Source organism: Paralichthys olivaceus, chromosome 13 (genome assembly GCF_024713975.1).
Source record: "Paralichthys olivaceus isolate ysfri-2021 chromosome 13, ASM2471397v2, whole genome shotgun sequence".
Taxonomy (NCBI): Eukaryota; Metazoa; Chordata; class Actinopteri; order Pleuronectiformes; family Paralichthyidae; genus Paralichthys; species Paralichthys olivaceus.
In genome coordinates, this window is record NC_091105.1 from 22,381,217 (window position 1) to 22,397,309 (window position 16,093).

Here is a 16,093-nt window from a genome sequence, read left to right on the forward strand (position 1 = left end):
GTTTTTCTGAGTCAGCACATTGACAAAAATGTCCATCTAAACCAGTTATTTAGTCTAATAGTGAGTCATAAACCCTTATTTTCTTTAAAAATGGAGGGGAAAGTAACTGCTGAAGGAAGAAATGATTGCATGACTTTCATTGAGAGAAGTTTCTCTGCTACAGAGTATAATATGATTTATCTTTCTAATCATAGCAACATTCTAGCAATTGCATTAGAAATAGTGTAGGATATTATGGAGATACAGTACATACACCTTGACATGGTTAGATTTTTCATTAATACACCTTTTTCCCTGCATACCTCTGTTTGCAGTTAACCTGTACTATGTGAGTCTCTTTGGAAACTTGTGCAAGTTAGGCCTGACTTAGACAGGAGTTTAAAACAGCAGCAGATGAAACTGTACAAAATCAGAAAATGGAGAACACAATTGTTAATGATGAAAATAAAACAAAGAGAACAGAGAAAATTGATAAAGGAATAATGTGTTGTTGAAATATCTGTTTCATCATGTTGCTCTTCAGTAGCAAAAAGGTTACACCTCACTTCAAACTATTCTTTATCTATCATTAATTAAAGTAGGCAGCAAATAGAAAAATAAACATTTTTGCCAAATTAAAGTATAATAAGCATGATATAGCATCACCAGACTCATGTTTATTTTCCTATACAAACCAAATGTATTCAGTTTATCTTCACTCCATATGTCCCATGGTTATCCACACCCCGACCCTGCAGGGACTCTATGCCCCCTCAGGGGGGCCTTGCCCTCTAGTTTGAGAACCACTGCATTGAGTATTGCTCATGTTTTTGTTACTCAGCCAATGTTTGTGGGTCTGGTGGACCCACTGCATTATTGAGTTTTTAAATGAATCACAAGAACTATAGATAGCATACGGTTGATATCTGCATCTTTCCACTGTTAGATGACATTTATGAATAAAAGTATTATTTGTCTTTTAGTGATAAAATAGAAAAATGACTTATCAAGATATAAATAAAACAAGGACCTGAACACCACATTTGTAGGGGTGTGTCATTAAAAGTGTGATAAAGTTAAATATAATACAAAAAAGTGTGATATTTTATATGTTCTTCTCTATATGAGTCTGATGTTGAATTAAAAAAGAATTTCTGATCTTGACACACAGTTATCAAACATATCAGGGAATAGCAGAGTGTGAGAAAAGTTTATGAACCATGTCAATATTCTGAGCCAATGGCATAACAGAAGGTAACTCAGTCCAGATCAGGTGAAGCTTTCACTGTAACGGGCCCTGCTGTCGCCTGCAGTTAGACGCAGCCCTGTGTGGTTATGGGGGAGAAAAATTAAAAGGTTGAAGTTGCAGCGTGTTTAACTTTCTCAGTCTTATAACTGAAAAGTTGCAACAAACCCACCCTTTGAAGTCCTCGGGAAGCACAGAAAGGCATTTTATCGCTTTCACTCGAGCCTGTTTATCTCACTTGTTCTGCCCTCTGGTGAACTAATTAGCTGTTTCCTCTCCGCTGACTGCTTTGGGGTGGGCATGGCAGCAGTCCGAGGTTAAGGGGTGGCACTGCCCAGTGGGTAGATTACAGGTTTGGTTTGTTACCACGGCTTCTGGAACATGGCGTTGCGGGCATCACATGTGTTGGCACAGGGTGCGGGCACTTCAGATGTGGTCAGGGACATGTGGAAGCTTTCTAGGGTTTACCCTGCCCAGCCCAGTTTAGTTTAGAGCCACAGCAGAGAGAGAGGGAGAGAGTCAGCATTACAGCAGTCAAACATTTGAAAACCTGTATTCAGGCAAACAAACATAGGGATGGCTTGTGTGTATACAAGAGTCAATGTGTGTCTATGTGCACTTTTTTGTGAGCTTTTCACTTTTGACCTGTGAGTATACTGTATGCTTGTCGCTGTAGTTTAGTTTTGAAGAACATTAACCAAAAAATACAGTTAAAGAAAATGTACATCTGTGTGCATATTTGGCTCATTCACGTTCATACATATTTACAAGCTAACGAGGTGATATATTCAACAAGGCAGAAGTATGGCAGGCTAAAGATATTTGCCTCTAGGGAAGCGGACATGATGGATTACTTTTCAGGGGAATTTTTGTTTGCCATTGTCACGGAGAAAACATGCCACACTTTAAACGCAGTGCTTTAAATATTCTTGGAGTGAAGCCTTCATCACCCCCGCACCATTTTTGTCACTCCTGCAGTATATTTACCCTGGCCGATGTTGAAACAGTGGATGGATTGGATGTCCAAGAAGGTTGACTGATGGACGTGTTGATTGAGTCCAGCAGTCAACCTTGGAATTGAAGATTGGCAGCTCTATTTACATGCTGAGGACAAGGGGGCGTTGAAAGGCCAATATTCATGTCAAAAAACAATGAGATGTAAGAACTGGCATCGCTGGTTCCCACGCTTTGCCAGCCAAAATCTACGAACCGTGCACTGCTAATCTTTAGTGCGCAGCCCTGACACCATCCAGCCGTATCTTCGATCATAAAGTCACTCTATTGGCCACAGTCCCTCCCTCATGTATGGCCACCTCCTTTGTGGGGAATGTTAATTGGTAATTTTGGTCCCAACTGCATGATGGTTTCTATTTCACATGGCAGCCTTTTAGGGCCTGTAGAGCTGTGTGGCTAATTGTTCTTAATGAGGCATGGTGCACATTCATGGGTTCTCTCATTCAAAACTGATTGGCTGCAGATTTGCTGTAATAATCTATTTTTAATCAAAAGGTTTTCTTCCTCTGTCTTTTTCTTCTTCGGACCACTCAACCAACATGAGGTCAATTAGTTGATTGTTTGATCAGTTGTTTCATTCAAACCCAAAGGCACAAAAGGAATAACATGACAGCATGCATGGTGTGAGACACAAATCTCCTCTGGACATTTTGTTGTTACCCTTAATTCAGTCAGGAACACTTTTTCATGATTTACCCTTTTGTTGCACAATGGGGATACAGTTATGATTGGCGCTGAAGGCTCTGTTCTTTGGACGTTCCCTGGATTAGCCGTGCAGCGTGCTAAGATAAAACAGGGAACATGTGCACAGCCCCCCGGTGGGCGTAGCAGGCAAGGTACGTTTATTTAAGATGAATATCATTTACCACTGCCGTGTTTGGACTCGGTGCTAAAAGGTGGAGGCTGGGGTGGTGGAGGCAAGTTGCCGGCAGCAGGCGTGGGTGGCAGTGTAGCTGAGCAGGGATCAGTGAGGATGAGGTCGTATTGAAAGGGACCGCTTTGGTGAGAGAATGGGCTGTGATTGGTGGGTGACTGACGGGCACCCATAAACTGGTAGCTGACAGCTGAGCACATGACTCCGTGTCCTGCATGAACTAACGTAATGCTTCATTTTTCGTTGCACCTTATTTCTGTCAGTGTGGCTCAGATTCACTCTAGGAGTCAGAAATGAGCAGAAGAGTGACTGCCTCTCTCTAAACTGAATCTTTGGACTATATGTTACCTTATGTGACTGTTATATTATTCCTCGATTTGTCTACTTTTATGATTTTCGGTTCTGTCATATGTTTCACTTGTGTCCATCGCTGCCTCTCTTTTGTATTTAGTCTGTGATCTTCCTGTGATCGTGATCAGTTTTCTGTTTGTCTGTTCAGTCTTCCCTTGTGCTTTTGTTCAGCTCTGTGGTGTTCCCTCATATGTTTTGTTCTTTCTCTAATTTTTTTTGTGTTTTATTCTGTTGTATTATTTCATGTACTAGAGTCTGTTTGTCAGACTAGGCAGAGTATTCCTGCAAAGTTTATCCCTGCACCTTCCTTGGTGTGCATGTGCATTTTAAGCCCTTAATTCTGAAAAACCTCAACAGCTGTATGTACAACTCTGTTCAGAGTTTGTCTTCTAACATCTCTATGTAAACATGCCTTATTCATGCAGACATAAACACAAAAACCAAAACTGATCACTACTCACCACTATGCTGATGGAGGGGTCGGTGAAGTGTTTGAGTCCACAAAACATCTCTGGAGTTTCAGGGGTAAACAGCGTTGCAGCCAAATCCAATACAACTGAAGTTAATGGTGACTACTTCTTCAAACTTGAAAAAACAACAGAAAAAAAACATACAAATGCCTCCATACTGCTCCTGTTGTGTCATCCAAGTGTCTGTAAGCCCTGACATTCAAATGTGACTCCAAATAGAGTCATTTTTTAAGACTAAATGTCCTCTATGATTCATTTGCGAACGTGGCTCCAGAGGAGGATATCAGACACAGACACTTGGATGACACCACAGGAGCGGCATGGAGGCAGTTATGCTTTAGCAGGTTTAATTTACCCACCCCAAGAAGCCTGCTGAAGCAAAACATTAGCCAGACTACCAGGCTAATGTTTTGTGACATCAGCAGGCTTGCTTATTGCTGACCAGTCTACATGAATGCAGATATTTTGCAAAACAAGCTCTTCCCTCTGTGTTTGAGCCTCTCGTCCACAAATAAATGATGTTTTAAGTCTCTAAAACTGATATTTTTACAAAATTCTTTCTAAAGTGCAGACCTTCAAAAACTCATGTGGGAAGCGTTTTCATGTGGGTAGTGAAACAATGATGTCACAGCTTACTTCACGCTGGTCAACTGTGCTTAGTGTACTGAGCATGAGCCAGAGCCAACAGCAACCATTTAGTTCACGCTGCAAGTTTTAACTATTAAAATAGTTTCTTTTCAGAAATTATATTCCATGTTTATACAGTGAAAAATATAGTTTAATGATCTTGGTGCTACCTTGTCTTTGTCGTATTTTAGCATAGTTTTCATTAAATTCTTGTTTTTAATCTTTCAGGATTTCAGCTTTCAAGAGTGAGTTGTGAAACGGCCGTCACACAAGTCCAAGAGAATGTTCTGCATGTGCTACAAAGTGCCGCTCTGAGTGTATCTCAGCTAATGAAAGAGCAGTGTGACTCTGTGCTGGAGCTCATTTTACAGCCTCATATTAAGCTCAGTTTGCCTCATGTATTTTAAGACTTTTCCCCATTTACTCCTCATGGTCAGCTGTGGCAGACAGCAGAACACTGGTGCGTCCAGCACACATGGAGCCTGGAGTGAACAGCTGGCTCTCTGAAAAATAGAAAATCTTTTTTGATAATTGGGGAAGGTTATAATTCTGAGCTGCTTCTGCCTATTTGAGGTCCCTTAAATACAGACTGTGTCGGGCCTCTGCGAACGGCAGCCGGATCGGGACTCGTGCTCCAGTGTCTGAAATAACCAATGACCTTTTTGCAGTCATGCTTAGATAATTTAGTACTCTGAACTAAAACTTGTTTGTAAGGATTCATCTTCACACGTTATTTCGTGTTAACCTATGTAAAAGCATACTTTATAAATTCCTGACAGATTGTAAACACAAAACCCATTTCTTTCAGATGGTCTGCCAAAATGGAAATAGTCTGTTTTTTAGTTAGGAGTCATTGTGATTAAATCTAAAGTCAGTCCTTTGTGATCTGCCTGCTTTTTTATTCATTATAATTTAAGTCATATAAGAATTTGGAAGTGTGTCTGTGGTTTGCACTGATGGCTCGTCTGACGTCAAAACCACCAAAGTTTCTTCCCAATGCCTCATTCTGTGTCGTGTGCTTTTCTTCTTCCTTCTAATAGTGCGTCTCGTGTGATCAAGCACATTTTTTAAGACCTCAGGACCGTTTTAACACAGCCAGATACACTGAAAGTGCCAGTGGCTTGGAAAGGCTGTAGGCTATGGCTACGGGGGCCAAGCATCCGTGGATGTGATCCAAAACAGAGACCGTCACAGTGCAGCTCCGCTTCTGTCTCAGCAGTCAGCAACAGTAGCTGGTGTGTTGAGGCTGAGGCTTCACCGGGTCGCTAGTCTTTTATGGATGGAGAAAGGATTAAAGATGCCCTCCAGATCATGCCTGACTTGCAGCGAATAGAAGAGAATGTTGTCCTCATTTAAAATATGGAGTCATTGCGAGGACAGGGTGCTTTGGGGGGAAACCTCATTCATTTTTTATATGCAGATGAGCCTTAGCAGAAGTACATCAATCTCATACTACTTCTTTTAGATGTGACATTAACACAACACCTTGCTTTAGTGACATCGTTGTTTACTCTGTGGAATAACCTCACAGGTTAGATGTCAGACTCCTCATTGTTAAAACTTTGATGCAAAAACTAGTTTGTTTTTAATATTTCCATCCAGAGGTCAAGGGTGAGAAAGCCAAAGTAAAGGTCAAAGCGAAGCAATTTATTTGTCTGGGCCTCATTGTGTGCGTGTGTGTGTGTATCTGTGTGTGTGTGTGTGTTTGTGTGTGTGTGTTTGAGGGTGTGTGGTGAAAGCAGACATCCATCAGTGTATGATGGGTCCTCTCTGAGCACACTGAGCCCCTCTGAGAGCAAACACTGACGGATCAGACACGTTTGACCACCTCCCTCATCTCTCAGGAATGTTTGAACAGGAAAGATTGTTGAATATTTTCCCAAATATCAATTTGTTCAAAGTTCAAACAGAGTTTTCAGAGCATAGCTAAACTAGGGAGATTTGTAAATACCAAGCGAGCAGAAATAATCGTGATTAGGGTTGCTTGACACACAGGAAATAAATGTATCTTATTACCAAGACAATGATACACAGTTTTATACTTTATATTACAGTTTTATTTTATTGTGGTTTACTGAACTTCTTCAAAGTATCAGAAAACCGTGGACGGGTTAGCATTTCTTACATTTTAATGCCTTTAGAACGCATTGCTTAGTGCTTTTCAAATATATATAGATGTGGAGATCCTAACGCATCAGCACAAGCATCAGCCCTATACAGGGTCTAAGATGGCTGATAGTTTGATAGTAATACTCTTTATAAATTTGCTAATAAAGGTGGTTCAAACCAGGATTAATGTATTTCATAAAAGAGCAGTTATATAATTGAGTTTGCACCTCAAAAAATGCATTTAAGTCTGTAGCATCTCTTTTATATATATATATATTTGGTTGAGGTTGGTCGCGTTGGGCCGGTTTTATGAACTTTATTACCATGCTAAACTTGACATCTTTTAAACCTCCAGGATGCACATTTCAGCATGTTTTTGATTTAAATTATCATAACAATGAAATAATTAGGTAAACTAGGCCTAGATACTGTATTTAAATTAAAGTAAATGTACTTTTCAGGTTTCTTCCTTTCCATTGTGGGAACTGAATAAGTCTGTTATCCAGTACCATGGGTTTGTAAATACCAAAACTAAAAGGAAAAGACCTTTTCTATCCAAACAACTTTTAAACTTACCTGAATTTGTCTCAACAAGTCTCTAAAAAAGCTACAGTTTTGTGTTGTGTGTCATACAGGACATAGTTATTGAACCAGACTTGTGCCGTCATGAATTAAAGGCCACTGTTTGAGACTTAAAAATCAACTGGAAAAAACACACTGTTCAGGACAGGACAGGGCAGCATGACTCAAGTCTAACAACTGCTGAAATAATTTAGAGTGGTGTGCCCTTGAGCAAGGCATTCAACAGCCAGTGGTATTAACTGTACCTCCTCTTGATATCCAAAGAAGTGTATTCTTTGTTAGCTTGTGTTAGGATAGTTGAGGATAACCAAGTTGGTTTGTGTGTGTCTGTAGGGCATGGCTTTCTCCCTGGAGGAGCGTCTCCAGCTGGGGATCCACGGCCTGCTGCCTCCCTGCTTCATCAGCCAGGACGTCCAGCTGTTGAGAGTCCTTAAGAACTATGACATGAAGAAAGACGAGTTGGACAGGTAAGATGAGTACAAGCCAAAGTGTCTTCATGGTGTCGTTACTTTGAATTAGTATCTTCTATGAACACCAAATCAGCAGAGTTGAATTTCGGGCTGATTCCCCCAGAGGGATCCCCTGCCTGCGTGCACACTGAGACATCTAACATCTGGAAACTGTCAAAACGTGAGAGGCAGATTAGTGAACAGCCCTTGGAGATCTTCATCCATCCCCATATATTTTACTAAACAAATCTCTGCACTGTTCTCCCCTCATTCTTCCCCCATTTCTCCATCTACTCCCTGTGCCCCTTCATCTGCGTTGATGTTTTTATAACCTCCACAGCGACCAAATGAAAACTTCAGTTCAGTTATGCATGCTTCATTAGGTGCTTAGAAGTTTTAGCTGTTAGCATTATGTAATGAGTTTAACGCATTTCAATCTGGACTCTTTGATCAACAAGGTCAGGCCTCTAATTCCGGTCAGAGCCTGGTTTACTGGTTTGAATTATATGCTGAGTGCTTAATATTATGTCTGTAAAACTGCTTCGTATCCCAGTCTCCATCTCCATCTCATGTCAGGCATGAGTTAGCTGCCTGTGAGACAGGATTGAGGGTGAATAGGAACTCGATTTCTTAACAGCCGCCTCATTTTTTGCCGTAGCAACATGACGCATCAACATCTACAAACAGTCATTATGAGCCATTCCCATGCCCTGTCGATGTCACTGACAAGCTTTGGGCTTTGGTCCAGCGGATTAAAAGCTGCTATTTGCCTGCTGTTGATATAACCTGCTGTGTTTACATGCAGTCTGCTCCCCGACTCTCTACCCTCCTTTGGCATTCACTGCCAGACGCTGTCATTTATTCTTTACAACCATAATTTGGAACTTTCAATACTTCCCGTTCTATTTTAACCGTTTATCTCAATTCCCACGTTTCTTTTCTTTCAGTGGAAATTGTTGTTTCGTATTATTGTGACAAATTGGGGAACAGCGCTGTGTTTAGGATTTGAGATGATGGAATGGTTTGAGTACCAACTTTGACTGTGTCAACAAGTGTCAACAGAGGAAATGGATGTTCAAATGCTTTGCCAGTGAAAATAGTGCAGTGTATAAAATGCAACAGCGAAGGGGAACCTTGTAGTCTGTGAGGTTGTTGGACGGCGGTAACAGGCCAATAATGAGTCTGACAGAGTAGAGCCGGTTGATCGCTCATGCCGCAATAGATGAAGATAGATTATGTCCTGGCTGCCTCAGAAGGTTGACTTTAAAGGAAATGCTGCACTTACTAATGCAGCATGGCTACCGCTCTATTAAGCAGTGTGCACTATAAATATTCCTGTTACCTGGGTGTGGGTTGTGTTTAAAATAGAGAAAAAAATTAATAGGTGCCACTATGAAGTCAAACAGTAGCTTAAAGCAGTAACTCTGTACTCATTTGGAAACTCCAGTAAGTGGACTTCTGGTTAAGAAAGGAACTTTAATGTTTAAGACAAATACTGCACTTGAGTCTATCAGGGAAATTATCACTCAGTGGAAAAATGAATAATTCACATCCATACATTTGGACATACAGAAACCTTTCATTTGACAAATTGCAAGTGGCAGATTCTTATTTCATTTAAACAGTTTTCTTCAAGACCAGCTGTCATCACTGTGCATTGTGCTGCAGCTGCTGTGGCCTAACCTATAGCAGAGAGGGCGTGCAGGCTTTGTAGCCCCTCAACAAGAGGTACCTTGTGCTCCTGGCTTTATGGAAACTTCTCTGATTAGGAATAGAGCCCTCTCTGGCATGCACTGCTTAATTTGGCTCATATGCGAGCCCTCAGTTCTCAGTCATTCTTCAATGAGAACAAAGGACTTGTGTGGGCTATCTGAGGGCCTGATTTTTATTATCTGTGTTTATCCAATCACTGTCATCATAAACAAAAATACCATTAGAGGTAGTTCCTGTACAACAGAGCAAAGTTTTACAGTGTTTTATAGGATGTTTGCGGCCTCATGCTCACAAAATCTCCCATTTCCTTCAATCTTACTGGTACTCTTCATTCACAAACACACAGGATCTAACATCTGACTTTAATAATCCCCTTCTCAGTTCAGCAGGTATGAGTCCTCAGCTGGTGAAGATTAACATGAGGTGTTTTCCTTGCTGTCATTCACAGATATGTGTTCCTGATGGGGCTCCAGGACCGCAGCGAGAAGCTCTTCTATCGGGTGCTAACCTCAGACATTGAAAGGTTTATGCCCGTCATTTACACCCCCACCGTTGGCCTGGCCTGCCAGCAGTACGGCCTGATATTTAGAAGACCGAGGTGAGTCACAATCACAACACTTTCCTAACTCCTGAGCTATGAAACAGTACATTCCCAAACAAACTGACCTAATTTACATTGAGATTTTATTCATCCCATTTCTCACTGCTGGGAACAGGGAGTGGGTGATGCTGTTTTCTCACTCTGTTTCCACCCGGCCAATCTTCCACCACTTCATTATTACGTGTTTTATGGTATTGGTTCTTTTGTTCTTTCTTCTACTGTTGAATTTTGGCTGAATGGCACCAATGTTCCACTGCCTCAGGCTGGTGCTTCACACGCTGCTGAGAACTTCCTGGTCACAGGTTTAGTCCAGTAATATGGACCCTAATGGGGACTTTATGTATTTGTCAACTGAAGAAATACAGACTAAACCAACTTGAGGGAGCAAACTACTATTACTGTAGTGGCCTCTCACTTTTAAACCCACGTTATAACAACAAGTGTGTTTCCATGAGCCTGCCTCTAATGTGTGCCAAAAATACAGCAATAGTTTCTTTTTCACTTGGCTTACACAGTGTTTTAAATGTTTGTATAGATGAATGCAAAATGTGACAGAACGCAACAGAAACTGTGAATAAATGACAAGTGGCAGATTATATCAATATTAGATCTATGTGATCCTCCAGCAAATTGATACAAGAAACAATAACAATTGCAACATTTTCCACATGGCATCATTTGATGATTTGACTGACACCCTTTTGCTCTTTTGGGTGAAAAGAAACATTTTTATGTCTCCAAACGGGCTACAGCTAGTGGGCAGAGACATCATGTTTATGGGTTGTCCATCAGTAGATACGTGTGTCCATCCCATTCTTGTGAACACGATATCTCAAGAACACCTTAAGGGAATTTCTTAAAACTCTGTATAAACATCCACACACAAACACAGTGCAGTGTTTCTAGTTTAGCTGTTTTTGCAAAGAAAAACTAACTCACAATGCTGGTTGTGTTTATTTATTTGCAAAAACCTTTGCATCCAGACTGTGAAGGTCAGACAACAGCCTTAATGTTTTTCCCCCCCTAAAAGAGTAGCAATCGATGAGCTCATTACCCCAATGTCTCTCATTTCACTGTCTGTGAATGTATGCAGCTCATCCTGCCACTGCAATCATGGTGGCATAGCTAAAGAGCGCAAGGCAAATATCAGACAGTGGGTTCATCTACAGGATATACAGATTGAAATATAAATATAAGATAGAAATCTTCCTGCGGGCCTTGCTTCACCCAGGGCTCAACAAACTGGTAAAACTGTGGTAGGTCTTAAAGCTGTGATTTAATGTGTTCAGGCGAAACCAAAAGGCAGAGTCATGAATGTGTATGTTATGTTAGAGTCGGTCTTAGATGCTATAAGATCGGAACCAAATTTGGAGGTTGCGGTGAGCAGCTGGAGTTTGGTTAGACAGCTCAGCTAAGCCGGAGGAGAACCGCTGAAATCAGTTCAGTGTTCGCCTTAAGTGGCTCTAGCTCTAGCAGATGTTTATTTGTTTCCTCCCATTTTCTAATAAAAACACACTCTCTCCCTCCATCCCACACACACACACACACACACACACACACACACACACACACACACACATCCACTAGTGTGTTTTTTCCCTCAAATAGGTTCAACAGGTCCAAGTCTCTCACTATCTGACAGACACTCCCTAAGCAGTTCCTGATAGATATGAGATGGTGATAGTGCTTTTTCCCCAGTGCTGCATTCTGGGCAACATTCTGTTTTTACCTCCCTGCATTTACTCTCACTGAGGTGGTTGCAACTGTTGGTTTTATCCTCATTCTAATAATAAGTCTGATAGGAGAAAGACCACCCTGGTCAACTGTTCAGGAGCATTCAAGTTCACTTCCACCATAATCAGTGACTCTTTAAAGAACTAAAAAGGACTGTTATTAAAAATCAGAAAGAGAGACGTCAGTTGCATTTTCATAATGATGCAGCGAACAACCAAAGTATTTCTTCCCTATCTTACATCATACCTGTAGCATTGCCAGAATTTGCCAAACAGTTCACTCAGCATTGGCTTAGTTTGCCTATTCCCATCATGGATGTGTTTGAGAAGCTGTGAAACCCATGTTTTCCTAATTAGGCCCAAGCAGTTTTATTATGAATTATTACATTGGGCACATTTAAAATCCAAGTTCTCCAATGCTCTGTGTTCCCCTGTCCCTGCACAACTATGTGGAAAATATTCCTAGCATGCTTCCCTTCCTCTCACACTGAGCTGGCTGGAGGAGTCATTTTATACACTCCCCCAGTCTCCCAGCACAGTGGGCCAGGACCTGCTGCCAGAGCCCCCGAGGCTAAGAGCAGGGCCTCAGTGAAATGTGCATCAAGGGGTCAGTCAGCAGAATACGCTGGGGACAAAGCTGACAGTCTCTGCAAATCTCAGGCTGTTTCTTTTTTCTGACCACGACTGAGAAGAAAAAAGAAATACATATATATATATATATATATATGTATATATATGAATCTACTGGATTGATCTAGTTTTAGCCATGCTACCATACCATGGCTCTAGTGATGGCTACGTTGCTCTGTGATTCAGACTGAAATACCTCAACAAATATTGGAAGGATTGCTACATTTACAAACATTCATTGTTTGTAAGGTTGACATTTTTGTTTATGAGTGTGATACCTTAAAATCGGTTGGATAGTCATGAAATGTAGTCCTGTTAGTGAGATCCTAATTTACTATGGTGATCCCCAGTCCCTTCCTCTAGCACCATGAGCAGGTTAAACTTTTCACTTATCCTTGAAATATCACTCCTGATTGGACTACCACAAAATTGTGTAGAGATATTCCTATGAGGTTACCATTTTGTGGGTCTAAGTAAATCTTTCCAAATATTGTTTCGATTGTTACAAAATTTGGTACAAACATCGATTCCTCTCTGAATGTATTTAAATACCTCATCACATAACTTTGTGCCATCATCAACTTAATTTATTTTGTACTTCACAAATACCCAATACATAGAAGCATGCTTTCATATGGTGGTTTATGATGATGTGTTGCATTTTACACCAAAAACACACCCATCATTCGAGGCCTTTCACACCCATCAGATATTCGGACTTTTCAGTTACATCTGAACCAAAATAAGAGGTGTGAGAGGTGCCTCGCATCACGGTCTGGATCAATGGACCAAAAATTACCCTGACCCAAAGAGGTAGTCTCGGTCTTAATCAAATGAACCATGTTTCAGTATGTTTGCAGTGTGAAACACTTTGGACAATAACAAGATTGCAGGAGGCTGAAACAGTTTTAAACAATAGAAGGAGAAAAAGAAGGATAAGTGGCTCACAGGATTGCTTAAGTCAACCAGGATGACATTTTGACATTTTTCTCGTACTAATACCGTAATGATATTACAGTGGCCATGAAATTAACAATGACAAACGGTTCATTCATTTTCTCCATTCAAATGGAAAGCCACATGATAGCATTGCCACTTTGGGCATGTTAGCATGGTGATGTTATCAATTCCAAAGCCTTATATGCCTAGTTACAGCATCATCGAGTTAATAGCCTGGCTGCAAATGTCTCATGTCTCTAATTGTTGCTGTATGTGTCAAGAGTGTGAAATTAAAACATTCTGTTTCTATCGAAGTCTAAGGCACTTTTACTCATTATCCTCCTCTAAAAATGCCTGCGTGTGTGTACATGCGTGTCTTCCAGCAGGACCACCATAGCAGCAGATTAGGTCTCTAATCACTGGCTCTCAGGTATAAAGATGTTCTGTTAGGAAGCAGCAGCCTCGCTTTGTCTTGCCTGACTTTACCAGCTAATCTGCCCCATGGAGACTAAACACTCCGACACCGGGCTCTGTACCTGAGGCCAAAGGTCAAGCGCCATTAAGTGTCAAAACACGGCTGATTCACTGATCTTTACATGGGGCAGACGCAGGAAGGCGAGCCACACAAAGGAACACATTCACTTCATCAGAAGATTAGTGGACATGCTTACTCTTTAATGGTTTGTAAGCTCATGAGTGGACACAGTGTTTCAGCAGAGAAAGTTTGTATGTCTCCATCACATAAAGTTTGTTTCTGTTTTCACCATAACTGTGGGTTGTCCACTTTGTTTGACAACTGAAAGTGCTCAGTTGTGATAAATGATAACGTTTTGTAGCAGAAAAAATATCCTTAGTATTGCATGTATAGCACTAATTAGATTTCATTTCAGCCTTTTCCAGTGCCACTGTGCTACTGTGGTGCACTGTCAAGGAGTGTTTAAATAAACCTGTAATGAGCCCTCTTTAACGTAAGAGACTGCATGTTCAAGGAGCTCTCAGGGTAGATGACATGAACCAATCCATCTCACTGATGGAGATGGATGATCATTGGCAGCCCATTAGAGATTCCTGGTTAAGGGTCAAGGGTTAGTAACTCTGTAGTAACTACAGCTGTCTGTAAGGAGCTGGAAAGTGTAAAACATAAACATTCTTATACTCCCCAGAGTTAGGATTAGGTAAAGACCAGATGTTTTTTTTCTTCCACCACTCCTACAGACATACTGTAGCTTTTACTGCCTATAGATTGATTATATCTGTTTAATATTAACTGCGAATGCCATGTTGTAAACAGGCTGTAACTGAGATTTTCGCTTATCCCTGCACACCCTAACGGAATTTCACAAGCTAAGTTTATATGATAAGTCAGGATAAGTCAGACAGCTTAGGTATATTTACTTAATATGCAGTGTGTATAATTCTGATAAGGATAACAGTGAGCAGCATTGCATGTTAAATTTAAACGGAGTGATTTATCCCAGCCCTCAAACAGTGTAAACAACTACTTGGGTTGATATGATGTATTATTATTTTTTATTGTCAACATATTTCGTGTAGAAAAACCACAAAACCAGCAATGACTTCATTGTACAAACAAGTGTTACACTGACACTGACACTAATGCCCTGTCCTAATTCCTCTCCTTTGGCCCTACCCCTTGATATGAAGTGCCCTTCGCTGGTAGTGTCCCCCTCCAAACGGAGCCACAAGGGAGAGGGTAAAAAAAATGTTCCCCTAGGAATTGGGGACACTTGCTATGTCATCAGCAGCCAACAAACATTATACATTAACAACTGTTATCAACCAACATTATAATAGTGACACATCTGCTGGACAGATGGTACAGATTGATCTAATGATCAATACATAGTCAGTCAGTATGTTTAAATTGGTTATTTGTTTGTAACTTTAGTCCTGTCCGTAGTGCGTTGAACGTTGTTACACGTTGACACACTGAAAACATTATAACATGAGTGGGGACATTTTGTTCAAACTTCATATACAGGACACAAGAGTAATGAACGTTACTCGTTACTCTCACTCAGGCAGTTAACATGTGCCCTGAGTGCATGAATAGCAATTTCTCCTGAAACTCACAGCGATTTAATTACATTTTCATTTTCTACTGGACTAAAATAAGATATTTCACTGGTTGGAACTTTTTCTCATAGATATTTTGGAAGATTTTATATTACTGATTATTTTTCCTGCAGCGGTTGCCATCTTGATTCGCAGCTGTCCATTCATGAAGCATTCGGGATTTGTCTACCCCTTTGTTTTTAGTGGGGTCCTGAATACACTATTGTTGAAGGGGTGTTAAGCTCTGTTGCTAGATGGCCACTACCCAGACATTTCATATAGAAATGGGACAACACTACCCCTTTACAGCTATGCATGGATATAAGGGGTAGGGCTAAGGGGTGAATTGAGACAGGGTATTTCAGTTACACCTGCTAGTGGTCTGTGTCATAGAGCTCCATCGGTAAAAATTAATCAGTGTGCCAAACTGTCGCACCAGGACACATGTTAATTCATTATGATGAGGTTTGTTTGTCAGTAGCATTCATATCATCCTGAAGCTGTTAGTACTTACTCACACACCAGATTTGCTGTGAAACATGTTTTACTTGTCCTGGAGTAATTTGAGAATTTCCTATAAAAAAATTTTTGCCTAAACATCATCTGTGTTCTATTTTATTGTTAGGCAATCTCTGGCAATGTAGTAATTATGCCTGGAGCAAAGAAGGAAGTTAGGTGAGCAACACAGTCCTTGTTCAGA

General features: G+C 40.8%; 1 protein-coding gene across 1 annotated transcript in view; it reads left to right on the top strand.

Moving 5' to 3' along the window:
• me1 (malic enzyme 1, NADP(+)-dependent, cytosolic) overlaps positions 1-16,093 on the top strand; it is an 82,020-nt gene that overhangs the window by 22,664 nt on the left and 43,263 nt on the right. The window contains exons 2-3 of the mRNA XM_020091047.2: positions 7,586-7,719; positions 9,863-10,012. Of these exons, the coding sequence (XP_019946606.1) occupies positions 7,586-7,719; positions 9,863-10,012 (284 nt within the window). The remainder of the gene's footprint in view (positions 1-7,585; positions 7,720-9,862; positions 10,013-16,093) is intronic.